Genomic DNA, 25,284 nt, shown 5'->3' on the forward strand with positions numbered 1-25,284 from the left:
CATCTAAGCTCTTTGTACCAAAACCTGTATTATGTCTTAATGCTGGCAAAAAGAGACAAAAGGGTTGGTAATGCTGCAAGATCCATCCCGTGGATCCTATGGGTTTTGTGGAAAAATCGCAACAAATTGACTTTTGAAGGGTTGTCTTTCTTGATCAAGGATATGGTCTGCAAAATCAAGGAAGACACAGAACAATGGTTTTTAGCTCAGCAGGTGGATAAAGAGGAAGAGGATAACAATGGGCTGAGAGCTAAGGACTGTGGCAAAACGTGGAGACCACCGGACAAGCCATGGTTAAAATGCAACATTGCATCATCGTGGGATAAAGAGAAAAAGATGGGTGGGGCTGCTTGGGTGCTGAGAAACTCAGAAGGTACAGTCCTTCTCCATAGTCGAAGAGGCTTCAGCTCCATTAACTCTAAGAATGATGCTGATCTCTCTTGCTGGTTATGGGCTATTGAAAGTATGAGTAGTCTTCATATAAGACGTGTTATTTTGGCGGTGGAGACTAAAGATCTTTATGATGCAGTTTTACGGCCAGCAGCTTGGCCCTCTTATAAGCTGCAGACTCAGGTTATCTTAGAAGCTTTAGAGCAAATCCCTTTTTGGAAGATTCACAAGGAAGTTCGTAATGCTAACAAAGGTGCAGTCCTAATTGCGCTAAGCGTGACGAGGGGGGATCGAGGACAATCATATGTAGCTGCCGGCTATCCTTCATGGCTTCATGAAGTGTTCGTTGAGGAGATGTACGTTACTTCAATGTAATGTTTTTGTTTATTCTCTGAAGATGATTGTCCCCGATATAGGTTGTAAAAACTTGATGGTTATATTGAATTATTCAGAGGAAAAAAAAAAAAAAAAAAAAAAAGAAAAGTCATATACAAAGCAAGCTGAACCAACCCAACTACTCAGACTTGCTGGGATGTTTTTCCTAAAACAAATGGAATATTCCTTCCTTTGTAAGATCATCACAAATAAAAATACAAAAAAATAGGTAAATATCAATTTTAGTGCTTTAATAAAATAAAATAAAAATACGTAAATGTAATACTAAATTCAAGCAATAATTTATAAATATATGTAGATTTTTCACTATCGACAATTTTATAAAGACAGAGGTGTTTTAAATATGTTAAAACTGAAGTGTGGGTTATGTTATTGCCGAAAGTGGAAACAAATACGACCATCCCACGTAGATCCGTATTTGTCGGATCGGGTTACAGATCCGAATCAAACGGACGGGTCTCTCCCTCTATCTCCGACCCTCCCACTCTCCCTCTCAACGCGACCTGTTTACTTCAATCTATTACGCTCTCTCTGTCTCTATAAACTCTGTCCATTTCTTAAATATTCTAACTTTCGTGCAAGCCAATGCTGTTTTGTTTACACAAGGCAAGTATCTCTCTTATCCTTGTCCCGATTCGTGGTTTCTCCTTCTGGGTCATTTAGTTTCTCTGATAATTCAGACAAAGTTCGTATCTTTTTCCTCGATGAGCGGTTTGAGAAAGTAAAGCTCAGATCTTTATCTCTGCAATTCCGTAGTTGTTTTCGAATCAAATTGGGAATTAACGTTGCTGTTGAACTTGAATGATTCGTTTTTTTTTTGTAAACCTATTTGGTTTTGTTTGGATGCTGACACAGTTAGAGGAAAGTTTTGATTTTTATTTGCTTCTTAGATGTGGAAACGATGGTAAAGATTTGAAATTTGAAGTTTTTGACTACACTTATTGGCTTTAATTCGAATCTGTGAATTGATGAGTTGATGACATAGTCTGTTTTCTCTGTTTTGCCTTCTTCTTTGTTATGTTGAGATTTAGAGTAAATTTGTGTTATATTGTCTTTACTCTTTAGCTTGTTCGTGAGTCAAAGTTATTAACTTTTCGATAGGGTTCTGAAGAAATTGTGTAATGATGTTGTGAAAATGTTAAAAAGCTGTATTCAATGTGTGTTTATATGAGCCTCATTCTAATTTTCATTCTATGGATCTACAGATCGGAATAGTTGTCTCTGTAGGCAGTTGTCTTCACGAGCAGAGGAGACATTGTCCTTTTGATTCTTCTTGAGCTTATTTGAGGAGAGAAAGAGAGAGAGAGAGAGGATCTGATGTGTGTCTCAATCTCGCAAGTCTCTAGATTTAGAATCCATTCATTTGGAAGTTCTTGCTGTGAACGTGTTCATGGCTGGTTCAAGAACAGCTCAAGCCTGAAGCTGCTTGATGTTAGAGCTTCTTCGGTTGATGGTAAAGCTAGATGGATCAGACGAAACTTGAGTACAAGTACACAAGGTAGTAGAAGCAACACTAAGAGTAGTGTGTTGGGAGGAACAATTCCTGTAACTAGGATTATAGATGAAGAGAGCAGGACCAAGATACAGCAGCAGCCTTTTGGAAATCTTCAGCAACGGCTTGCCCAAGAAAAAGATCTGCCTAAACTCCTCACAGTTATAGTCGCTGATCTTGAGACAACCGGCTTGAGTAGAGTGAAAGAGAGGATAATTGAAATTGCAGCACAGGATATAGCTGGTGGTGAGTACAGCACATTTCAGACTCTCGTCAACCCGGGGGATGTTCCTCTAACTAACACACATATCCACGGTATCAGGAATGATATGGTTCGTCGACCCGAGGTTCCAAAGTATACATTCTTCCCACTTTAGTACTCTTTGAATTTGTGTGTTTGGTTTATGCTTGGGCAGCTTACATTTGGATCAAACTAATGATCGTTTTACGTTGTAGGATGGAAGAGCTGATACCGATATTTCTGCGATATGTAGAGAGTCGACAGAAGCCTGGAGGTTATGTGATGTTAGTTGCACACAATGGGAAAACATTTGACTTCCAGTTTTTGATCAACGAGTTTAACCGTTGTTCTTATGAGATTCCTCATAATTGGTTGTTACTCGACTCACTCCCACTCGCTAGAGAAAACATGAAGTCCTTAGGTAACATTCTAAAATCCCTTTGCTTCTACTTCACTGTAATGCCTGTATAGTCTTGTTTTGTATATCTTAGTTGGTTAAACTGTTTACTCTAAACCTAAACAGAACAAACATGTATGTCGGAAACTTATAAACTTAGAAATGGGTTCTTCTTCTTTTGTTTTTGCAGAGCCAACAGTTAAGCCAAAAGCAACACTACAAGCTCTTGCAGATCACTATAGTCTTTCAAGGACTGGTGACGCTCACAGAGCCTTGTCAGATGTTTTACTCCTATCTCAGGTGTTCCAGAAACTCACCATTGATCTCAAGCTCTCGATTTCTGATCTTGTTCTCCGCTCTCACACGGCATCAGATATCGCGACTGCCATGGCCAAGAACAAGAAGGCCTGAAACATTGTAGCCATAGATAAGCTTCTTTTGGGATATTCATCTCATCTTATTATTAATGTATCTAACTCTGCAATTATGTAACCAATTATTTAATTTGATTCTAAAATCAATCAAGCAAAAAGAAAAAAAAACAGATGTAACTTAATTTGATACAAGACTCAAAGCCACAATCCTAATAAGAAAGATTAGTTGTTTAATGGAGTGATCATACTTCCAAGGAGAGCTTTTACCTGATTATGCTGAACCATTTCGTTCATCAATATGACATTGCTATCAAGGTCTATGTTCTGCTTGTCAAATGGCACAGCGATGATTCAGATTCAGCCGGTGGTTCTGCGACTGACCGTGTTTTTAAGTGGCAACAAAAGTTACAAAACTGTAAAGAACGATTTTGCTTCTACATGGGATGCATTGGAAGGACAACTTTACAAAACCAAAAATGATTTATGAAACTTTGATTAGAACAAACTCTTAGTGTCATCCTTCATATTCTTCACTTTGTCAAAAGGAATCCAAAGGCAACAAATCAAATGATGTATGGAACAGTTTACACATACTAGTGGACAAGTATGGTTAAATGTATGTGTCATCTTTTGAATCATGCTCTCTTCTGTTCACTCACGATCCGGCATCTAGAAGCATGACTATCAGGTCATGTCTTCTGTACTTGTCTCACTGAGTGAAGAAGCTATGAAGAAGAAGATATAACAAAATCAAAGTTAAGTCTTCTCTTTGGTCGGAAGAAACTGACTAGTTTGACTATTTTATTTCTTCATAGTTACATTACTTCTAGTATATTTGGGTTCCAACACTTTAATATCTTCTGATTTCGTAAATTAAGCTTGTTAATAGTAAATTAATTACTCTCTCCAAATTTAAAATCTAAGAATACACACAATTAAATTACATCTATGAGTTAAAAAAAAAAGATCTTAAAAAGTTCAAATCCAAAGAGAGAAAAAGAAAAGTTTTGTTTTCATCTATTGGGGAAAACAAAACAGCCAATAAGGTCACGAGCTCAAGAACGCTGTTTGCTTTTCCATAAACATGTGCACCAATAATAATGATTTTGTATTCGCTCACTTTAATAAAATCCTGCGTACGTTAGCCTCATTACCCTTTAATCCTGCGCCGTGGTCTCCTCTCCACACTCTTATTACCACTCCACACACGCACAGGCGGCGCGTGTAATCATCTCCGGTAAATCCGCCGCTCTTCTCCACTCTCCATCCACCGTATCGTACATCAACACAAGGCTTTCTCTCAGCCCTCTCTCGCTCCTCCCGCTTCGCCGGAGCAAATCGTCGATACATCCCACTACTTGAACCACCGCTACTTTATCTTCCACTCCCACGCAGCTAAACCTCACCGTTCCGTCTAACCGTACTTGTGCCGGTAACGGCGGACTTTTCAGCCTCCGCCATTCTCCGAACCCGCTGTTACCGCCGCGACGACGCGCGTCAAATCGCCAAAACGAAAGCTCCACCGCGTGGCTGCTTAACACGTAAATATACCCAACCGCCGCACACGCCGCCACTACACATCCACCGCCAGGAACCGAACGACTCCTCAACCACTGACGCGATTCCACGTCGAAAAGATCCATAGAGCTCGCGTAAGCACGCGCCGCCAACGCGCGTGAGGTTTCGTTCCCAATTTTTAAACCACCAATCACATAAAAAACTCCGTCAACGGAAGCTCCGATGCAACCGTACCTCTTCCTCGCCGATTGAGTAACCACAACCCACCGATTAAACTCCGGATCGTACTCTTCCACCGCCGCCGCAACCTCCGAACCACCACCACCTCCAGCAACGTAGATCTTCCCAGAAACCACCGCGATTGCGAATTTCTTCCTCGGAAAAAGCATCGGAGATCTCAAAACAAGCGTTCCCATCCACGAATCGTATCTCAAAACAGCATTTCTACTAACAACATAAACCCTAGGTCCAATCGCCGCCGCGCGAGCATGAGACAAACTCCCGTCGACACAAACAGACCTACTCGAAACGGCGAGAGACACTTTCCAAGTCGCGACGACCTCGGACTGAAACTGCAAATCCGCGGCGAAAAGTCCAGAATCAACGGCGGAGATCGCTAACAGAGAATGCCGGAGCATTCCCAAACGACGGCGAAGGTCGAGAAAGTAAGGAGAGTGGAGGAGACGAGACCAGCGGCGACATACGACGGAGAGAGAAGGAATCGAAGAGGAAGGGACTCTGGAGATACATTCGAGGAGCAAGTCGTCAGGTAGGGAAGCGATCGTAGCTGAAGAATTCGCCGCCGTGGACGACGGTTGGTGAATCGGAACTAGTGATTTGGCGTCGGAAGGATTTGGTAAACAAGATTTCATGAGCCATGAGAAGTGCCGAGAGTTGCAGCTCTCTGACATCAGAATTATCTTCAGAGAACAAATTTAATTCTAAAATATGATATAAAATATATAAATATAAATGAATCTGCGTTACTGAGTTGAGAGGGAAGTGTCATTTAAGAAAAGGACTATATAACATATAGTCATATACACATGTGACATGTATATTATATTAATTAAACTACACTTAGCTTGCGTTTATGGGTTATCTACTAAAGTACTAATCCTCTTTTAGTAAATTTAGTTTATTAAACCATGTACATTTGATGATCAAATATTTGGGTAAAGACAACAAAAATATATAGAGATGTGCAACTATAATGTGACTGGGATTTTAAACATATTTATTTAAAAAGAACACTTTGACTTTAGCGTCAAGAGAACATATTGGCATTGGTGGTGCACAGATCTCTGTAACTCCTCAGATATTGACTTCTTGACTACCTATGGTCTTCATCTACACTACACAATAGTGTTTGCGTACTCACTACTCTGCAAAAGAAGTCGAAACCAAAGCCATGAAGGCAGAACATACACTCTTCTTTTTCTTAATAACATCTTCTGAACTGTTTTCATTACCGATATAGAAATAATCGGAAGAAAAAAATACGCGATGTTCGGGTTTAAAGAATGAAAGAATTACGGAGTTAACTTTTCTTATTGATCTAACCAGGGATGATGGTCCATGGAACTTAACTTTTCTGTGAAAGAGACGTTGTTCCGATCACACGAATATTTCCTTAAGGATTAAGAGTAGTAGCATGATGAAACAGAGGATGACGAGCACAGACGCGCACTTCACCATCCCTCCATGTCTCTGCGTTCGCTCTGCCTGTGAAGTTTTATGCACTAAACACGTTAATTAAATTTGGGACAGCAAATGATTGGCCATTAATGTTGAAGTGTGTACAATATTATACCTTCTGCAGTTGTTTGAGGCCATCTTCAACAGTAGTACCGACGTTTTCAATATTATAGTCTATCCGATCAACAATTGTACCCTGCAGCGAAACGGGTTGTTTTGAGTTTGTTTTCCAAAGGAAGCAGACTCGGGAGCTAGTCAAAGAGAATATGGGTTCAATTAGTTTTACCTGATCTATCACAAGTGTAGAAAGATCCTTCATGATTTGAGCAAGATCATTGACTGATTCTACAACCTGGACAAGAAGAAAAAAACAGATTATGATTGATTGCATAAGAAAAAAACCATCGGTGAGCAACAAACAACTAAGAACATAGACGAAAGTACTAGCCTGTTGTATCTCTTTCTCCCTCTCTACCGATACTTCCTCGCTCTTTTTAATCTTGGACATCTGATTCTCGTTTAACTAAAATGAATTGGAGAATAGATTCATCAATAAAGAAGTACATAAGACAAGGATGGCTACAAATCTAAAGAATGAAACAGATATAGGAGTCAAACCATATCGCCAAAGTCATCTTCATCAGGTCTATATCTGTTTCTGCTCAGATTCATCTCTAAATCTACTCCATCCTGATAAATGATAATACATTACAAGTCAAGCTTCTTGTGAGGATAGAATAATACAATGTCCCAAATTTGAAAAGGGAAAAAACAAGCATCAAGAGAATCTATCATCTATGATATCCAAGTAAACAAGCTTTATCAGGGTGCAGCATCGAAACACAAACAAAAACTTCGACAAACAATAAACTGCACCATCAAAGTTCCTGGCATCAGAATTGATCAGAACGTTAACAGTTACAATCGACCAAGTTCTAGCTAAATACCTCTTTTTGCTGTCTCAAGCGTTTCAAATAAGTCGATTGTTTTTTGCGGAGCTCCATAGAAAGAAGTTGGAGATCAGTGGCAAGAGATCGCTGTTACAAAACACATACAAATAAAATCTCAGATAGCTATAACAATGCTGCCCAAAAAAATGAAAAGCCTTTAAAACAGATGTATGAGCAGCACCCATCAACAAGTCAAAGCCTACCTGCACGTTTTTCCTAACATTAGAATCTTCAGAAGGACCTGCTGCAGAAAGCCTCTGAAGTTGCTTCTCAGATTTCTTCAATAAAAAAGTGATCTCCTGTGTCAAAGACTCAATATTATGCTGATCCTCTTTACCATCTCCAAACGACGGCATTAACGCTTTGGCATGAGCCTTTCCCAGCTCAGCCATTTTAGTCCTCGCACGCTGTATATTAACAGAGATCTCCTCAGATACATCAACCCAAGCTGGTGGTAATCCCACTGTTATCGCACTGACACAAGCAAGAAAAAAAATCTCAAACAAATGAACCAGCTCTGTGATTCTTAAGTGTGATTAAGCCACACTGCTACATATCTATCACTCTAGCTTAAGCATCTGAGTTTTAACACACGATTACCAAAACCCTAATTGATCAATTCACCGGCAAAGAAGAAGAAGGAGAATGAGTACCTCGAATTCCCAGGATCTTCGGTGGTACTAACAGGAGCGTAAGAGCGATTCGGATTCAACAATGATGTGCTCGCCATCTCTATAACCGGACCAACGCCGGATCGTGTTCCCGTCAATGAAGATGACGATAATGGAGCTCGAACGCTCCTCAGAGAGTTCCTATACTTCCTGAACAACAACGTACGGTTCCTCGTCGCCATGATCGCCAAATAATCAAAAATCCCTAGAATCTCAATTTCAACATCCAAAATTCGAAATTCAGCTTTTAGATTATCAGAGCTTCGTCTCCGATTTGAAAACTACAGATCTGAAACACGACCGCGGCTTCATCATCCACCGAGGATAAACAAACACGAAATGTGGCGCCAAAATTGGAACACCGATGATGAACGGAAATGCTCGAAGACCGGCGAGATCAAAAACTTCTCCGATGAGGTTTTCACTATTATTTCCCCAAAATAAATAAAAAAATTTTTGAAACAGTAAAAAAAAAAAAACTCTTTTGACTGTTGAGCGGCTTAAAGTTCTTCTGTTTCACCAACTTACCAAAACTAAACCAATAAAATCTCGACACGTAAGTGTACAGTAAACAGCATGACGTTTTCATATTCCGAAAGTGGAATACACAGCGGGTAAGAGAATTAAACGGCATGCATTCGTGCGGGCTGTTGAAAGCGAGAGAGATTAGTTTAAAAAACTTAAAAATAAAAAGTAATGTAATGTAATAAAACTCATCTCCTCTCCTAATGTCTCTCTCACTCTCTCTCTCTATCCAAAGAATTAAAAACAAAGAAAGCCATTAAAGAAAAAAGAAGAAGAAACGCAGAATCGTCGTCGTCGTCGTCTTCGCATTTCGCCGGGATATTTTTGATTCTTGAATCGGAATATTTGTGTTTTCATTTATCGAGAGTCAAAGATTGAATTTTTTTTTGTTTTTTGTTTTGTTTCTGTTGGGGGAAAAAAGTGGATTCTTGGGTTTCGATTTGTAATAGTTTTATTTGGTTGTTGTAAGAATGGATTCTGATTCTTGGAGTGATCGTCTCGCATCGGCTTCAAGAAGATATCAGCTTGATTTCTTGTCTCGATCTGGTGAGTTGTAATAACAAAAAAAAAATTGAATTTGGATTTGTTGTTCTTTGTTCTTTGTCAATTAATCTTTGATTTGTAGATTTGGTTTGGTTTGTTTTCAATTTTAAATGTATCTTGATTCTATGCCAAAACCAATTATGTTGCTCAATTTGTTTTCTCTTTAATTTGATTGAGGTTGAATGAGAGAGGTTCCGACAAAAGGTGATGTCTTTGGTCTGAATTATTGAAATGGAGATTTGTTTTTCTGATGTTGAAATGGAGGAATATGGAAGGAAAATAAAATAAAAAAGTCTCTGTCTTTGAGGCATTTTACTTATGTGGGGGGCTTTAAGGATTTGATTAAGCGTGTGTGTTTGTTTATACGAAGAGTTTTTGTTTTGGTTTTTGGTATGAAAGTTGGAATCTTGAATCTTGATGATTCTTGTTTGACCTAGGTACCTAGTTTTAAAAATTCAAGAATATACAAAACTTTTTGTGGGTAAGCTTGGTTTCATCTCAAACGTAGACATCTTTTCCAGGAAAGGTTTATGATATGCTTGTTTCCTTTCGTTCTTTATGAATCTTGTTGTTCCTTTTATACCTCAATTCTTATATTTGTATTGTTAACTTGAGAAAATGGAAATGGAACGCGTTTTTAGTATTCCCGTGATTTTGTTTTAGATTGGTCTCTTTGCATTGTTGTTTTGTGGTATTTGACTAGGACTTTCTTGTTTTTCTAAACGCAGACAATTTCTTGGGATTTGAGGAGGTAGAAGGAGAAGATGACTTCAGGGAGGAGTATGCTTGCCCTTTCTGCTCAGACTATTTTGATATCGTGTCTCTATGCTGCCACATTGATGAAGATCATCCTATGGACGCCAAAAATGGGGTAACTATTACCTCAATACTATACAGTTATGAAAAAACTATTTATTGTTTCATCACATATTCACATGGTTTCTTGGTACATTGGGCATAACAAGGGTACTTTGTTCAGTAGTTTCTGTCTTGTATGTAAGATTGGAATATGTCGAAATAGGATTGTAGTTGCCGCTCAGTGTGCCTCAGAGAATAAATTATAAGACCCTTTTTTATTGTCAGGAGGGTTTGCTGCAATAGAAGATTGACATATTTTTTCTTGTAGGTATGTCCCGTTTGTGCGGTGAAAGTGAGTTCTGATATGATTGCTCATATAACACTTCAACATGCAAATATGTTCAAGATATCCTTTTCTTTCCTTCTTCTAGTTATATTTTATAAGATCATTTACTTCTGTGATTCGTTTCAAAGAGTTGTGTTTTGTTCCTTAACAAAAGATTACGTGACGCGGAAAAGAAAATCAAGAAGAGGTGGAGCTCAGTCCATGCTATCGATCTTGAAGAGAGAGTTTCCTGATGGAAATTTTCAGAGCCTGTTTGAAGGATCGTCGCGTGCGGTACCCTCTTCTTCTGCCAGTATAGCTGCTGATCCTTTGCTGTCTTCGTTCATTTCACCAATGGCTGATGACTTTTTCATTTCTGAGTCAAGTCTATGTGCAGAAACAACTTCTGCCAAGAAAACATCTACTCAGAGTTTTCCTGAAAGGTATGCTTCCTCATTCTCATTATGTATTCTCATTGCATTGCCCTTTCCTTTATCATTATTATAGTTGAAAGTTCTGTATGTTGCATCAGCGAAATCGCACAAACTTACTTCAGTGAACCTTTAGAGAATTTAGTTGATCCCTTTATTACCATAAGCATAAAGCTCTTCTGATTGTCATTTTCTTTATCATTTTGTAGTGAAAATCTCGTATTTTGGATCAATGAAATCTCAGAAACATAGTTTTTATGAGCCTTCATAGAACTAAGTTGGTCCCTTGTTACCAAAAGCATAAAGCTCTTGTGATTGCCCTTTCCTTTATCATTCTTGAGCTAATTAACATCTAAGTACTTAGTCATTGCATATTTAGCTCAATGAAATTTTGTATCTTTGATGAAGCATTACCAACAAAATCGCACAAACTTAGTTTATATAAGCTTTCATGAAGTTTTGGTGATCCCTTGTTTTAGCATTAACCTAAAGCTTTTGTGAAAATACAAACTGTAGAAGTTTCTCTGAGCCTTCATGAAGTTTTGTTGATCCCTTGTGTTACCTCTGACCTAAAGCTCTTGTGATTTTGTTGTTGTTGTAATTATACAGGAATGTTGAGAAGCAGTCTCTTTCAGCAGAGGATCACAGAGAAAAGTTGAAACAGAGCGAGTTCGTTCAAGGGATATTGAGCTCAATGATCCTTGACGACAACTTATAAAGGAGAAATAATAATTCCGATTACTTCTCTACGGTTTAGATCATTCAACGATTGGAAAATGTAAACTGCTTTGTTGTTGTTGTTATCACAACAAGTGAGTTTGTTGGGGAAGGGTTTGGGAATAAACAGAGAATAATGTTAAAAGAGAGACATGATAATATGAGTATTATTAACTTATGAAAGACATATTTGCTCTAATGAACACTCAGAATTGTCTGTAGACTGTAGTAGACCTTAGAAAAAACCAAAAAAAAAAAAACAAAAACATATATTTGGACTGAGTTGTTTTGTTCTTAAGATTTTCAGTTTGCTCTAGCTTTTTACTGAAAATAGTTTTGTAAGCAATGCAAAGACAAAGAATTAACTCTTTTAACTGTGTTCTGTAACAAGCTAACTTATGCATAAAACTTACCATAAAAGATTGAACTAAGGATTGTAGAGCTTTACCCCGAAGGGAGCTCTTCCAGAAATTCTCGAAGGCCCAAGACGAGCTTAGGCCCAGGAGGGGGTATGGAAATAGTTTTCAACCAGCAATAGACGCGCTTCGGTTAAGACCTCATTAGCTGCGTCATTGCCCCAAGCGCAAAGATGAGTTGCGATGAGTGAGAGACTCCTTATTTATACCCACACAATGCTCTGGAACTTTATACGTGCTCCGATGTGGGACTTTAGTCTTGGCTCCAATTATATTTAAGATTATTATTGTAAAAACAAAGCAATAATATAGAAGAAACGTTGAAAGTTAAAACTAAGAATGGTAGGGGCTGCGCGGACGCAAACCCCCTCTGCCACAAATAATGACGCAGGCTCTTCCTCAAGGGAAGACCTTAAGCTTAGCACCCCACGTTATGTGCAATGTGGTCACTAGCCTAGGCCACTCGTCTTCTTGATCGCGAGTTGACCCCGTCCAGGTAAGTAATTTTCTCGAACCACCTGCTTCTCTATTTATACTCCTGCTTCCCTTGTCATGGCTCTGGGTCAGAGCGATGTGGGACAAATTGTATTTGCACATCTTGCTGTGTTATGCATCTGGTTTCCAACACCGTGCTGTTTTTCTCACAACGGCATGAGTTTTTCTGCTTTTGTGTTGTACACATGGCCCGGACGATCTAGGCCCAATTAACCCTCCACAAAACGTTTTGCCAAAAATAAAAGAAGCACATATAGATTTTTTGCTCATCATACACATTAACTTAGACAAAAAAAAATAAAGAGAGAGAGTTTTCTAGATTTTTGAGTTTTAAATCATATGATGGATTTAAGAAACTGTTTAGAGGATATGAAAAGAGTTCTCATTGGAAGATGTTCGGCATCTTTGGCAGATCCATGACGAGTTTATTATAGTGTATTATGGTCTCTTTTATAGTTTGGGAGAAGAAGATTACAAGAGTGGGATTAGAAGTGGACTCAGAAATGGTAGTGAATTTTTTTCAAGACGGAGATTGGTGAATCTTATTCATTTGTGCCATGATTTTTTTTTATCAAAGATTGTGTTTAGGAAAGCTATATGTTTCACGGATTGATAAGCAAACTATACGGACCATCCTTATCGCACAACTCAATCAGATGTGTCTTTAACTAATTTATTTTATTAAATATTGAGCTAACAAAATTTAGAACTAATTTAAATGTGACACATAGTTTAGAGTGTCTTTAATAGATGTTTTGAATATCTTGGTAAAACCATTTTTATTTCTCTTTCCTGATGAATGTTTTAAATTTAATAATAAAAAATATGAAAGACACTACATTTATCACTAATGGAGGTGCTTTACTTTATCTTTAAGCTTTCATGTATTTTTTAAAAAAATACGTTTATGGCCATTGTTGAGACTTTGTTGAGAGACGATTTGTTAGGACATGCGTGTCATGGTATGTAATTTTCTCTTAAATTTGTAGAATACTAGCTCGGAGGTTTACTCCTGGTCATCACACAAAATAGAGAAAAGAAATGATTAATATTTTTCTATATTGTTTTCTAGCATGTGCATTTTGTTTCTATAACCAAAATATTTCAACCAATTAAAACCCTTCTACTTATTTTCAGTAATTATTTGAAATTATAGAAAATACCAAAAAAAAAAAAATTACAATCCAAGAATCTATAATCTCACTAGCATTAATCTAGCTACAATTGTAATTGCTCTACATTATTCAATTAAGATAAGATACATGGTTGCTATCACTACAATCGCTGTTATGCTACCACAACATCTATTCAAGGCCAAAGTGTTTAGGTCGGGAGAGACAGTAGACCTTGTTTGCTATTTTAAAATGTTCCAATCTCAATGATAAAGTAAAACACCATGAGGACCCTGTCCAAAGCCTTTACCAAATCAAAAGTGTTTTTTCAAGTACATCAAATCATTATCATCATCCTAACCTCTTTTGTCGTCTTCCTTCCAATCTTTAATAATTATGTTAAGCATTTGCTATTATATTTTCTTTCCACAGGGTTCAATTGGTAATGTACTCAAAACTGTACAAAAGAGCTGTAAACTGGAGTAGTAAGCTTTTACGGAATAGTCCAAAGTTATAAGGAAAAACGGTATATAAAACTGTATAAAACGGTATATAAAAGCTGTATAGAAAAAGGAGAGAGTAAAATTTTTAATACAGTTTTTGGTAAAGTTTTTGTGATTGGTAAAATCTAAAAACTGTATTAGTTGTACAATTTTTATATGTTTACTGATCAAAGCCATAGTTTTGTTATCTATATATTCAATCCAGATAACTATAGTCTATACATTACACACTATTGATTCTCATATAAATCTATTTTATTCAACAATTTAATATGGGTTTTAGTTAGGCTTCACTAATGTGGTTTTGGCTTGTAAGTAAATATAAAAATTTACCGTAGAATTTTGAGATTGGATATTTTAACGCTATTTTACTTATGAAAATATTATATATATATATATATATATATATATATATATATCTTACTATATGCAAATGTTTTACAATTCTTTTAACTTTGATAACACCTAACATCAATGATAACTATTAGCTAATAACACTAGATTTTTAAAGTCTTTAACTAAATTAACTCATATAAACTTACATTAATATATATTATATATGTTTTTCATAATTCTATTTATATCATATACTAAGTAACACTTAACGATATCTAAACAGAGATAAACATGTCATTAGTGAAAGTGATGTTTGGTCTGTGTTTCCTACTAATTAGGAAGCAAAGTGAAATGATTTCGTCCACTTAGCAGTTTTAAACAACTTTATTGAAAAAATATTTCTCCCTCAAAACAAAAGCTAATAACTGCCTCAACTATATAAAACTATGTACTTAAGTGTCCTTAATTTTTCACAAATTTAGTAATCAAAAAGTCCGATTTCCGATTCAATAATCTATTTTTTTTAATTATTAAGATCCATTGAATTGGACCAGCCAAAATCATACACACACGTATACCATTACCATTACACACTCATTGATACTGTACATGCATAGTATATCAAAAAGAACTATCATCTCTAAGCAAAAGCTATACTTTTACAGGTTGGTGTGTTCGGCAAAAAAGGGGTCTTGTTCATTTCTTAAAGTTGGTACTTAGATTTCTATGTTTTCAATGTCAATAAAGAGACTTTGGTATTTTTTTTCTAAAAGATATAATGATGATAATACAAATAATAGAAATTAATGTAAGATAATATCATCCCCCAAATTAAAAGCTTAAATTTTACACTATTTGTGAAAAAGAATTCAAGATTTTTTTGTCGATTTATGGGGAGATGACATGTAGTTAAACAGTGTAAAACTGATTTTTAGGCTTTAAAAAAGTTGAAAAAGAGAAAAAGAAATGTGTTTGTTTAGGGTTCAGAAATTGATGTTTGCTTTTTGTGAACTGAAAAAACTTTTGTGTTTGTGTGTGTGCCCTAAAATAAATCCTTACTTTAGCCAGCATGTTTCTGGGCTGCCTTTTTAGTGGGCCATTTAATTTCGGCCCGAGTAATTTATTTAATTTTATAAGTGTTAATCTAAACCATTGATTTTATAATTAGCCACGTCGAAGTAAAATACGCGCCTATTTTTTCTATGGTTTTGGATCCAAAGCTTGGGTTATCTTCTGGCTCTATGACTCTTTTGTTCTCAAACTAAACAATAAAATAAAAGCCACAGATTACTGTAAATTTATATGATTATTAAATAATGTTGGTATAATCTGGTGTTGATTTTATATAATTCAGTTATTAAATAAAAATTTTACTTGAGAGATCTACAAGTCTTATCTTAACCGAATGAACCCAAATTCAGTTCTTAGTTTCGGTTATTGGTGAAAACGGATTTAATTTGGTATAACTCGGTCTAGTTTTGATAGTACATTCGGTTGTTTTAATAAAAATCAGTTACTTGCAAAATCGATTAGTTCTATCTAAATCGAATTAAAATTGTAGGATAACCAAACCTATAGTATGAATCGATTCAGATTATATAAAAAAAAAAAATACAAAAACATTTCGGCTCAGTTCGGAATCTCAGTCCTACTCAAAATAACAGTGAAATATATTCCTTTATATATTTTTTTATTTTAAAATAGAATAAGTAAAATGCTGCAATAAAATAAAATAAATGGAATTAAATTTCTACATAACATCAACATAAATGGGAACATATTAGAAAAAATGTATCTACTAACATGTGCTCCTTAAATTAATAACTAATCACATCTTTATTTACATCATAAAAAAAAATTAGCTTTAATAATTTTAGAAAACTCTAAATACACAATATTTTCTTCTATAATTAACCAAAAAAAATTCAAAATTCAAAAAAGTCAAACCAATATATCTATAATACCATTTTTAAAATTTTATTCTATACAATAATTTTTTTGTTTCTTTATCTATCATTAATTATTATTATTTTAATTTCAATTTTTTTGGTTTTAATTATAATCAAACCAAAAACAGAAAAAAAAAAAAAAAAGAGAGAAGAGCGTATCTCTCGCGTCCTTTGCTATCTCCATCTCACAAGAGAGAGACAAAGAGAAAGTGAGGGAAAATTTTTCATTTCAAACCTTTTCTCTCTTTCTTCCATTGCCTCTTCTTCTTCTTCTTCTCTCCTCTCTTTATAAAACAAAATACCACCACCACAAATTTCTCTGTATCTCTTACAAAAAAATTAAAAAAATCTCCTTTTTGTAGATGGCGACGACATCGGAGATCAACAACAATGATCTTTCTACCTTCTCTTTAGTATCAATCGTTGAAGATGTTCTTCAACAACATAGTACCCGATCAAGCGACGTTGGTTTGGTTCCTCGCATAGTTGAAGAATCTTGTGAGTCTCTCTTTTTGGAATCGATTCAATTTTTGCTGGTGAATTCGATTTCTGGATTCAATTGGGTTTATGTTTGCTATGGTGTTGTTTTTATATGCAAAAATTTTGGATTTTTGTAGCTGTAAGAAGATATGAAGCTGCTGGGTGGCTTAGAGATATGGTTGGAGTTAACAATGGTAAAGATTTCCCAGCTGAGCCTTCTGAAGAAGATTTTAGGCTTGGGTTACGAAGTGGGATTGTTCTTTGCAATGTTCTTAACAAAGTTAATCCTGGGTCAGTCTCTAAGGTAAAAAAGTTTCAACCTTTATTGAGTATGGAGATGGAGATGATGGATAGTTGAAATTGATCTGTTTTATCTCGTTGCAGGTTGTTGAAGCGCCTGATGATGTTGCGGATGGAGCTGCGCTTTCGGCTTTTCAGTATTTTGAGAACATAAGGAATTTTTTGGTAGCAATTGAAGAAATGGGTTTGCCATCTTTTGAAGCTTCAGATATGGAGAAGGTAGAAAGATTGTGGTTTTTTGGATTAGATACAGACTTGTAGCTTTTGTTTTACCTTGGTTGATTTATTTATTTTTCTTTCAGGGAGGTAAGTCTGTGAGGATTGTGAACTGTATTCTTGCTCTTAAATCTTATAGTGAGTGGAAACTCAAAGGTGAGAATGGTCCATGGAGGTATGGTTCGAACATGAAGCATAACTTTGGTATGAGAAAACCATTTCTGAGGAAAAATTCAGAGCCGTTTATGAGTTCTGTATCGAGAACTGATCAACCTTTGAGTTCTGATGTTGGGCAAGATCTTAGTGAAAAGGTAAGTGAGAGATTCCTGCCTTGTGGAAATGTTTGTTTGTATGGCAGTGAATTGTGGTTGTTGATAAAAGTGTTTACTTTTTCTGCAGGGAGATTCTAGATCCGTAAATGGGCTTGTTCGCTCATTCATTGCAGATAGAAAGCATGAAGATATTCCCAATGTAACAATTCTGCCTTTATAGTTTGTTGCTTAATGAAAGCTTTGTAATGGTTTGTCTAAGCTACTTAAGGCATATAATATGAATTGAAGCGATGTATATTAGAAAATTGATGTCTATCACCATTTGTAGGTTCAGGAGTTGTTACCAAGACTATTGCAATAGACACCATCTCGAAAGTTCTTATTGAGAAATCTGATTTCTTTTCTTACTTATCAGGTTGTAGAGTCTGTATTGAACAGAGTTATGGAAGAAGTCCAACAGCGGTTATCAATCCACAATGAAATGGTGAGAGCAAGTGAAGTCAATTAAGATGTTATTTTCTTTGGAGTGAATAAGTAGAGTCAGTCTGAGGTTTTGATCGATTTGGCTTATTGATGCAATGAAACTGGCTTTCAATATTTTTCAGATGAAATCAAGTTCAAAGCCTATTCTAGAAGATGATGATTCATCCTGTGAGACATTGGTGCGGTCTCAGCAGTGTGATGCAAGACAACATGAGGAAGCAGAAGAAGACAGTATGTCCCCGGTTGTAGAAGAAAAGTTTCAAAGGACACATTTTGAGAATTACGAAGAACAAGAGATTCTTTTGAATCAACAAAAACGCATCCAGGTAAGTTCCAATTTTATGGCGTTTGAAGGATCTAACAACCATATCATGAAAATGGTTTCTTATTCTATCTTCCATTCTCAATGATTTATAAGAATGACAAGTTAGAAAGGTAACTTAAACATTGATTTACTGCCTACAGGAATTGAAGCAAACCTTGAACTCTACAAAAGCTGGAATGCAATTACTGCAGATGAAGTATCAAGAAGATTTCTTTCACCTAGGTGTCAACTCAGATCATCTTTTTGTTATGTTTTTGTTGAGGCCTCAATGTTCAATCATTGAATATTTAATCTGTCATTATTTTTGGGTTGGTCACACAGGCAAGCATTTAAATGGTTTAGCTTATGCGGCTACGGGATACAAAAGGGTTCTTGAAGAAAACCGCAAACTGTACAATCTAGTGCAGGATCTAAAAGGTAACTCGACAGGAAAGAATTTTGATTTTGTGTCAGTCATACTTCAAGAATCTTGAATCACGAAGACAGTTCCTATAATTAACCTGCATAATGACCACACACTTGGTAATGTATAGGAAACATACGGGTGTACTGTCGGGTTAGGCCTTTCTTGCCTGGGGAACCAACTGGTTTGAGTGCCGTGGAACACATAGATGAAGGCACCATCACAATCAGAGTGCCATCCAAGTATGGAAAAGCAGGGAATAAACCATTTATGTTCAACAAAGTCTTTGGTCCTTCTGCAACACAAGGTTAAAAAATGCTTATTTTTATGTCCCATTAATGTTTAGTTTGTTGCGCTGTGAATAACATTAGGGAATTAATCCATTTTTCTTCAGAGGAAGTGTTCTCAGACATGCAGCCTTTGGTACGGTCGGTTCTTGATGGCTACAATGTCTGCATCTTCGCTTATGGCCAAACCGGATCAGGGAAAACTTTTACCATGGTAAGAACTACTACTATACAAGGCTTCCAATCTTTTTTAGATGATTAGATTGTTTTTGATTCAATATACAACTATGGTTTTAACTTGTCTTTATAGAATACCAAATTCCTAATTTTCTAACTACTCTAGACAGGGCCTAAGGAGCTGACTGAAGAAAGCCTAGGTGTGAACTATAGGGCACTGGCAGATCTGTTTCTTCTATCAAATCAAAGAAAAGACACGACCAGCTACGAGATTTCAGTTCAGATGCTGGAGATCTATAACGAGCAAGTCAGAGATCTACTTGCCACAGATGGCCAGACTAAAAGATATCCTTTGTGTTAATATAAGTTTGACTGTTGTGTCTTCATCATTTAAAAACTTTGATACTTTGAATTTGATTTTTTCTTAACTCTTGATTACGTTAGAGATCAGAAACAACTCTCAAAATGGAATTAATGTGCCGGAAGCAAGTCTAGTTCCTGTCTCATCTACCGATGACGTTATACAGCTGATGGATTTGGGACACATGAATCGTGCAGTGAGCTCTACAGCTATGAATGACAGAAGTAGTCGATCTCACAGGTTCGATTTTTCTTCTATTCTTATATTATGTCATGAGTACTCTCTTGTAACTCGTTCTAACCCCAAATCTTCATCTCTTTGGCAGTTGTGTAACTGTGCATGTTCAAGGCAGAGACCTCACATCTGGGACTATCCTCCATGGTTCTATGCATCTGGTTGATCTTGCAGGAAGCGAGAGAGTGGACAAGTCTGAGGTGACTGGAGATAGACTGAAGGAGGCTCAACACATCAACAAGTCCCTCTCGGCTCTTGGAGATGTCATCTCCTCGCTTTCCCAAAAGACTTCTCATGTGCCTTACAGAAACAGTAAACTCACTCAGCTGCTGCAGGACTCCCTTGGTGAAATTCTCGAAACCCTCTTAGGTTATTGCATTTGGGCATAAACACGCACTTGAATCTTATACAACATATTTTTTACATTATCAGGAGGATCAGCCAAGACACTCATGTTTGTCCACATAAGTCCAGAAGCTGACACTCTCGGAGAAACTATTAGTACTCTAAAGTTTGCTGAACGAGTGGGAAGTGTTGAGCTAGGCGCTGCTCGTGTGAACAAAGACAACTCAGAGGTTAAGGAGCTTAAAGAACAGGTTCATAACCCATACACCATGTCCAGACCTTGATTGTTCTACATACTCATTTGCTGTCTTTCCTTCATTCTTGTCATAATTATATCATATAACTAATCTGCCACTGTTCTTGGGGATTTCAGATAGCTAATCTTAAGATGGCTCTAGTAAGGAAAGGAAATGGTAATGATGTACAACCAACCTCTATACCAATGAGCCGTGAGAGAATATCGAGAAGAAGATCACTTGAAACTCCTTCTATTCGACCCAAGTTACCTGGTATGGGAAACACACCAAGCAACAGCAGGCCCCAGATCATGGATCTAAGTGGACCAGAGGTATGCTTTATCTTCTTTCAAGAGCAATCAATGCTGCTGTATCAAACTAACTAGAAGTTATAAATTTATGTCATCTGTGTATATATGTAATATATATAGTCTTTGAAACTGGATGCAGGCTTTTAGCGATTCTACTGCATCTTCAAGAAGACACAGCTTAGATATCCATGAGCTTATGAAATCTTCTTCTCCGGCTTGGCCGAGGCAATCACTCGATGCAAAAGACGAGGATAGAGAATTTAAGTCTGGAGAGTGGATCGATAAGCACGAAGAATTAATTCGAGATCAGAATCCAAATTATCCTGAGCAATTCTACCAGTCATTGGTCCCTCAACAGCAATCACTGTATGTGTAAACTCACGTTACATTGTTTACTTTACATGTATCATCTCTTCATTTCCTTAATCTTGATCTATACAATCTTTCAAATGACAGAAATGGCGGTAAACAAGATTTCGAAGTGCAGAGTATTACAGATAACGAATCTGATGAAGCCGCAACAAGCGACTGCTCAGATTCCGATTTGCTGTGGCGATTGAGCGTTCAAGTGAATGTTCCAAGAGTTTCTAATGTCCAAAACTCAGCAAACCCCAAACCAAAGAAACTTCAGCCTAGAACTGCTAAACTTCAAGAAACTAGGTAAACAAATACATCATTTTCCAAGTTTGTTTGCAGCTAATCATTATAAACTTAATTGGGAACTTTTCTTGTGACAGAAGCTTAATCCCGTCGCTGATACCAGCACCAAGCAAGAGACTTCCTAACACCGTAAATTCGCAGCCGCAGCGACCAACCAGAGATGGAAAACGCAGACTGAGTTTAGGCACATAAACATGTTTTTCACCAGTTTTGTAAAGAGTTTTCAAAGAGACAAAAGAAAGAAAAAAAAAAGATTTGTTATTTCTTGTATATTGTGAGAGCTTTCTCTGTTTTGGCCGTTCCTCTTATTGTGTCATTAAGGGTGAAGATCTCAAATTTGCTGCTTTGAGTGTACAAAGAAGGATTCCTTATTATATACAGTCTTCTTTTGGATTCTTAACCTATGTGTATGCAATATGCATATACTGTGTAATTTAATTATATGAACAACCAAACCACAACCAAATAAATCTCTAAATTCACAGAAAAATTAAATTTGAAAGGGTAAAAAAAAAAAAAAATCACGACTAAGGGCATCTCCAAAGGTAGTATCTAAACTACATTTTTAGAGACTAAAAATTAAAAAAATATTAGTAAAACATGAAAGAGAAAATTATGGGTCTCTATATTAGAGATTTTGGAACCTCACTATGAACTCCTAATCACACTTGTCACTTTATTATTTGCTTAGTTGTATTTAAGTAATAGAATATAAATATATAAGTTAAAATGTTAATATACTTTTATTTTTAGAATCTCTCACCATCTCCCACCGTTGGAGATGGTCTAAGTTACCACTAGAAGAAGTGTAGTGAAATCAAACCCACGTTTCTAAAAAACCACTCCGATATATAACAAACACAACTCTTTCCACAAACACCACTAGTCTCTCTCTTTATCATTTTCATCAACTTCATCAAACCATAAGATCATCGCTGAGATGAGCAAAGATTCACCAAGAATCGTGCCTGCGTCCACGTCCACATCGTGGAAGTTTAAGGTTTCAATGGATCATCAAGGGACGATGAAGACCAAACAATCCGGGAAAACAAGAAGGAACAAGAACAGGACCAATACGGACAAGAAGATGAAGAAAGAAGAGACAAAGAAGACAGATTACATCAGACCCAGATTGGTTTTTCCAGTTCAGAAGGTGACTTCAGTGATTTCAGGTATCTTCAGCCGCAAGAAACCGCTTGATGGTGAAAACAGAGAACAGAGAGATGGTTCTGCAGAGGTTACTGAATCTGATGAAACCTTTTCTATTAAAAACAAGCAAAACCCAATTCAGAATAAGGAGAGCTTTTGGGAAATGGCAAGAATTCGACTGGAGATACTCATCTTAGGTCAAAGATTGATGAAGACGAGAAGACAAAGAAGCTTAAGTGAGAGTAAGGGAGAAGAGGAGCTGTGCAAGAAGAGAATACTAATGGGTGAAAGATGCAAACCCATAAACAAGTCCGGTGTTTTGCAGTACGGTGGTGACGGTATCCTCCTACCCGATCCATGACCTGTTCATGTAGAAGTGTTAGTGTTAGTGTAGTTTCAATTTCTTGTTGATTCACTAATTAGAAATTTGCAGAGAGATTATGCAACTTAATTCATGTAAAATATCAAAGAGAAGTTTATATATTTTTTGCCATATGAACATACTACACAAAATTCATTAAAAAAATGAATCTTCTTAAACTGTTAATGGGTTTACTCCTTGTTAGTCTTCACAGTTTCAACGAATACAATTCAAATTAGAAAATGGCTCTGGAGCTACCTTTGGAACAGCTTTCTTGACGGTCCCTGGTACTCCAAAAACATTCCAAAGCCTAAGAGTCTCGTCTGCTGCTGCTGAAGCAACTGTACAACCATCCGGACTCTGTGCCATATGCAGAACTCGTGACGTATGACCAGTGAGTTCAGCCATTTTCACCATGGATGGGTACTTCCAAAGTGTAAGCTGATTCTGTGTAAACCCATGTGAGCTAAGCAACTCTCTTTCATTTTGACTCCATAACAATGAACAAACTTGGGAGCCGGTGCCTACTGAATTCAAGCAAGCACCAGTGTGTGTGTTCCAGAACTTAATACTCATATCTCCTACACCACCACCAGTTGCAAGCAAACTCGATTGGAAAGGGCACCACGCAAGAGCTTTCACAGCAGATGTGTGTTCCTCAAACCTATGCAGCCATTGTCTAGTTGAGTTTGAGGAAACCACAGAATGATCCCATACGTGTACCACATTGTCGTTACCACCACTTGCTAGTTGCTGTCCTGATCCTGACCACTTAAGACCACAAACATCTTGCGTGTGACCCACGTAAGTTGCCACAATGGATGATCTGATCCTCACATCATTGTTGATGACCCGTCCATCCATACCTCCAGTAGTTAAGATGTGATTGTTCCATGCCAATGATCCTACTCCTGACTGGTGACCACCTTTGAATGTTCTCAGTTTACGTTTGGATTTAGAATCCCACAGCTGCACTTCAGAGTTTTCAAGACCAACTGCGAGATTATAGCCATCTTGCGCCCAGTTAATACTCGTGACAGGTCCGGTCTCTTCATCAACGGTCACAAGCTCAGATGTAGAGCCCTTGGAAGCATCCCACAAGTAAACAGTGTGTCCCAAAGCTATGGCAAGGACATTAGCACTGCCCCAGTCCAACAAGTTAAGGTAGAAGTCATCAACTATGTCAGGTGCGTCCAAGGTTCTCTCACAAGTCTGAGGAATGTATCTACGAGGCTTTACGGATCTAGGGTTTTGGTGAAGAAGATAAGAAACAGAGCTATTATTACTAGAAAGCAGAGCTTGAGGTTTGTTTCTAAAAGCAAGAATCCTTGTTTTATTCAGATTCATCGTCTCAGCTAATTGCTCCATGTAGGCTTTTCTTGATGGTGAAGTTACCTCATCTTTAACTTGTCTTCTTCCTTCTGTAAGAACGTAGTGAGCATAGTCAAAATCCATGGCGGATCTGTTGGGTATGAATCTGTCTAAGTTGTCCTTTGATTGTTTCCTGGGAAGAAAGTGTTCTTGATTTTGACACCACGCCTTCATACCTGTATCCATTTTTACTCTGCTTAACACAAAGAAACACAAAGAGATTAGAGAAGATATCTAAATTAGTATACGATGATCAGATTTAAAGAATATATAGAAACAAACACAAAAGAGATTAAACGAAATAAGACAAAGAGACTAATCTAATAAAGCCCTGCAGAGAAAGAAACGTTAGTCAATTCAAAGTTTGGTAACACAGAGAGAGAAGAGTTTCGTCAAGTCGCTGATGATGTGAGATGAGAGCTAATAATATGATGGAGAAGGTGTCAAATTTGTGATTGTATTTATAAGAAACTAGTGTTTATACAATATTAGGGTATTTTGCTAACCTTGATTTAATAATATAGTTGTTTTTTACAACAACGGTTATATTGATTTTAGTAACATGGAAATCATATCCAATTTAGATTTCCTCATACATAAATGAAAAAAAATATAAATACAATTATTGGAAAATACAAGTGTTATATTAATAAAAGTATATCATTATCCCTATATTAGTAAAAGAGAAGTACAAAAAGTGTTTCCGGGTCGGGTCAATTTCAAAAAATTACCCGAAATTTGTAACTGGATCTTTTAAAATTGGATAGATTAATGGGTTTGGATACATACACCGGATACTTTCCAAATCTAATTTTAGGATTGTATTATTTCCATAACTAATTATAAGATTTACTAATATTTCTCTAACTAATTTAATACAATCTATTTAAAAAATATTATTCTTCTTTCACTTTTATTTGATATTATTTTTAATTTATGATATTATACTATATAATATAAATATTTAATAAAAATTTAACTTTTTTTTCGCATATGTTGCAATTTGAATTTTCAAAACGGACATATAATACTCAAC

At 36.6% G+C, this 25,284-nt stretch overlaps 6 protein-coding genes and 2 non-coding genes across 11 annotated transcripts; 3 read left to right on the top strand and 5 right to left on the bottom strand.

The window, feature by feature from the left end:
• The first annotated feature begins 1,458 nt into the window (after positions 1-1,458).
• LOC17883196 (exonuclease DPD1, chloroplastic/mitochondrial) lies at positions 1,459-3,433 on the top strand. Its single transcript, XM_006288177.2, has 4 exons — positions 1,459-1,507; positions 1,992-2,633; positions 2,735-2,940; positions 3,107-3,433. The coding sequence occupies exons 2-4, from the start codon at positions 2,104-2,106 to the stop codon at positions 3,325-3,327; spliced, it is 957 nt and encodes a 318-aa protein (XP_006288239.1). The 5' UTR covers positions 1,459-1,507; positions 1,992-2,103; the 3' UTR covers positions 3,328-3,433.
• An 844-nt stretch (positions 3,434-4,277) lies between these two features.
• LOC17883802 (F-box/kelch-repeat protein At5g26960) lies at positions 4,278-5,807 on the bottom strand. Its single transcript, XM_006287795.2, has one exon. The coding sequence runs from the start codon at positions 5,717-5,719 to the stop codon at positions 4,484-4,486; it is 1,236 nt and encodes a 411-aa protein (XP_006287857.1). The 5' UTR covers positions 5,720-5,807; the 3' UTR covers positions 4,278-4,483.
• A 107-nt stretch (positions 5,808-5,914) lies between these two features.
• LOC17883308 (syntaxin-41) lies at positions 5,915-8,599 on the bottom strand. Of its 3 annotated transcripts, none has more exons than XR_002833366.1 (9): positions 8,110-8,599; positions 7,660-7,930; positions 7,454-7,543; positions 7,125-7,196; positions 6,955-7,029; positions 6,793-6,858; positions 6,622-6,702; positions 6,372-6,533; positions 5,915-6,188 (listed from the first exon to the last, which is right to left on the bottom strand). XR_002833366.1 is itself a non-coding variant. In XM_006288171.2 (8 exons), exons 1-8 carry the CDS (start codon positions 8,307-8,309, stop codon positions 6,426-6,428), a joined length of 963 nt encoding a protein of 320 aa, XP_006288233.1. In that variant the 5' UTR covers positions 8,310-8,599; the 3' UTR covers positions 5,985-6,425. The 3 variants fall into 3 exon arrangements, 1 of the variants encoding a protein (XP_006288233.1); XR_002833365.1 differs by having other exon boundaries at positions 5,915-6,193; XM_006288171.2 differs by having other exon boundaries at positions 5,985-6,533.
• Positions 8,600-8,885: 286 nt separating this feature from the next.
• On the top strand, positions 8,886-11,687 carry LOC17883797 (protein DEHYDRATION-INDUCED 19 homolog 6). Its single transcript, XM_006288553.2, has 5 exons — positions 8,886-9,198; positions 9,924-10,066; positions 10,322-10,399; positions 10,499-10,761; positions 11,359-11,687. The coding sequence occupies exons 1-5, from the start codon at positions 9,123-9,125 to the stop codon at positions 11,465-11,467; spliced, it is 669 nt and encodes a 222-aa protein (XP_006288615.1). The 5' UTR covers positions 8,886-9,122; the 3' UTR covers positions 11,468-11,687.
• A 219-nt stretch (positions 11,688-11,906) lies between these two features.
• Positions 11,907-12,057, bottom strand: LOC111830265. Its single transcript, XR_002833649.1, has one exon. It is a non-coding gene; the product is annotated as a U4 spliceosomal RNA (small nuclear RNA).
• A 167-nt stretch (positions 12,058-12,224) lies between these two features.
• On the bottom strand, positions 12,225-12,386 carry LOC111830251. Its single transcript, XR_002833635.1, has one exon. It is a non-coding gene; the product is annotated as a U1 spliceosomal RNA (small nuclear RNA).
• Positions 12,387-16,442: 4,056 nt separating this feature from the next.
• On the top strand, positions 16,443-21,767 carry LOC17884599 (kinesin-like protein KIN-14G). Its single transcript, XM_006286932.2, has 19 exons — positions 16,443-16,775; positions 16,895-17,061; positions 17,142-17,276; positions 17,360-17,584; positions 17,673-17,744; positions 17,961-18,029; positions 18,151-18,354; positions 18,494-18,575; positions 18,675-18,770; positions 18,887-19,063; positions 19,151-19,257; positions 19,387-19,565; positions 19,660-19,821; positions 19,907-20,160; positions 20,248-20,411; positions 20,534-20,728; positions 20,847-21,073; positions 21,164-21,367; positions 21,445-21,767. Exons 1-19 carry the CDS (start codon positions 16,640-16,642, stop codon positions 21,557-21,559), a joined length of 2,970 nt encoding a protein of 989 aa, XP_006286994.1. The 5' UTR covers positions 16,443-16,639; the 3' UTR covers positions 21,560-21,767.
• Positions 21,768-23,093: 1,326 nt separating this feature from the next.
• LOC17882377 (cell division cycle 20.1, cofactor of APC complex) lies at positions 23,094-24,434 on the bottom strand. Of its 2 annotated transcripts, XM_023780990.1 has the most exons (2): positions 23,188-24,332; positions 23,113-23,131 (listed from the first exon to the last, which is right to left on the bottom strand). In XM_023780990.1, the coding sequence occupies exons 1-2, from the start codon at positions 24,330-24,332 to the stop codon at positions 23,113-23,115; spliced, it is 1,164 nt and encodes a 387-aa protein (XP_023636758.1). The 2 variants fall into 2 exon arrangements, with proteins under 2 accessions (XP_006289977.1, XP_023636758.1); XM_006289915.1 differs by having other exon boundaries at positions 23,094-24,434.
• Between the last annotated feature and the right edge of the window lie 850 nt (positions 24,435-25,284).

This window comes from Capsella rubella, unplaced genomic scaffold (assembly GCF_000375325.1).
Source record: "Capsella rubella cultivar Monte Gargano unplaced genomic scaffold, Caprub1_0 scaffold_6, whole genome shotgun sequence".
In the NCBI taxonomy this organism is placed as follows: domain Eukaryota; kingdom Viridiplantae; phylum Streptophyta; class Magnoliopsida; order Brassicales; family Brassicaceae; genus Capsella; species Capsella rubella.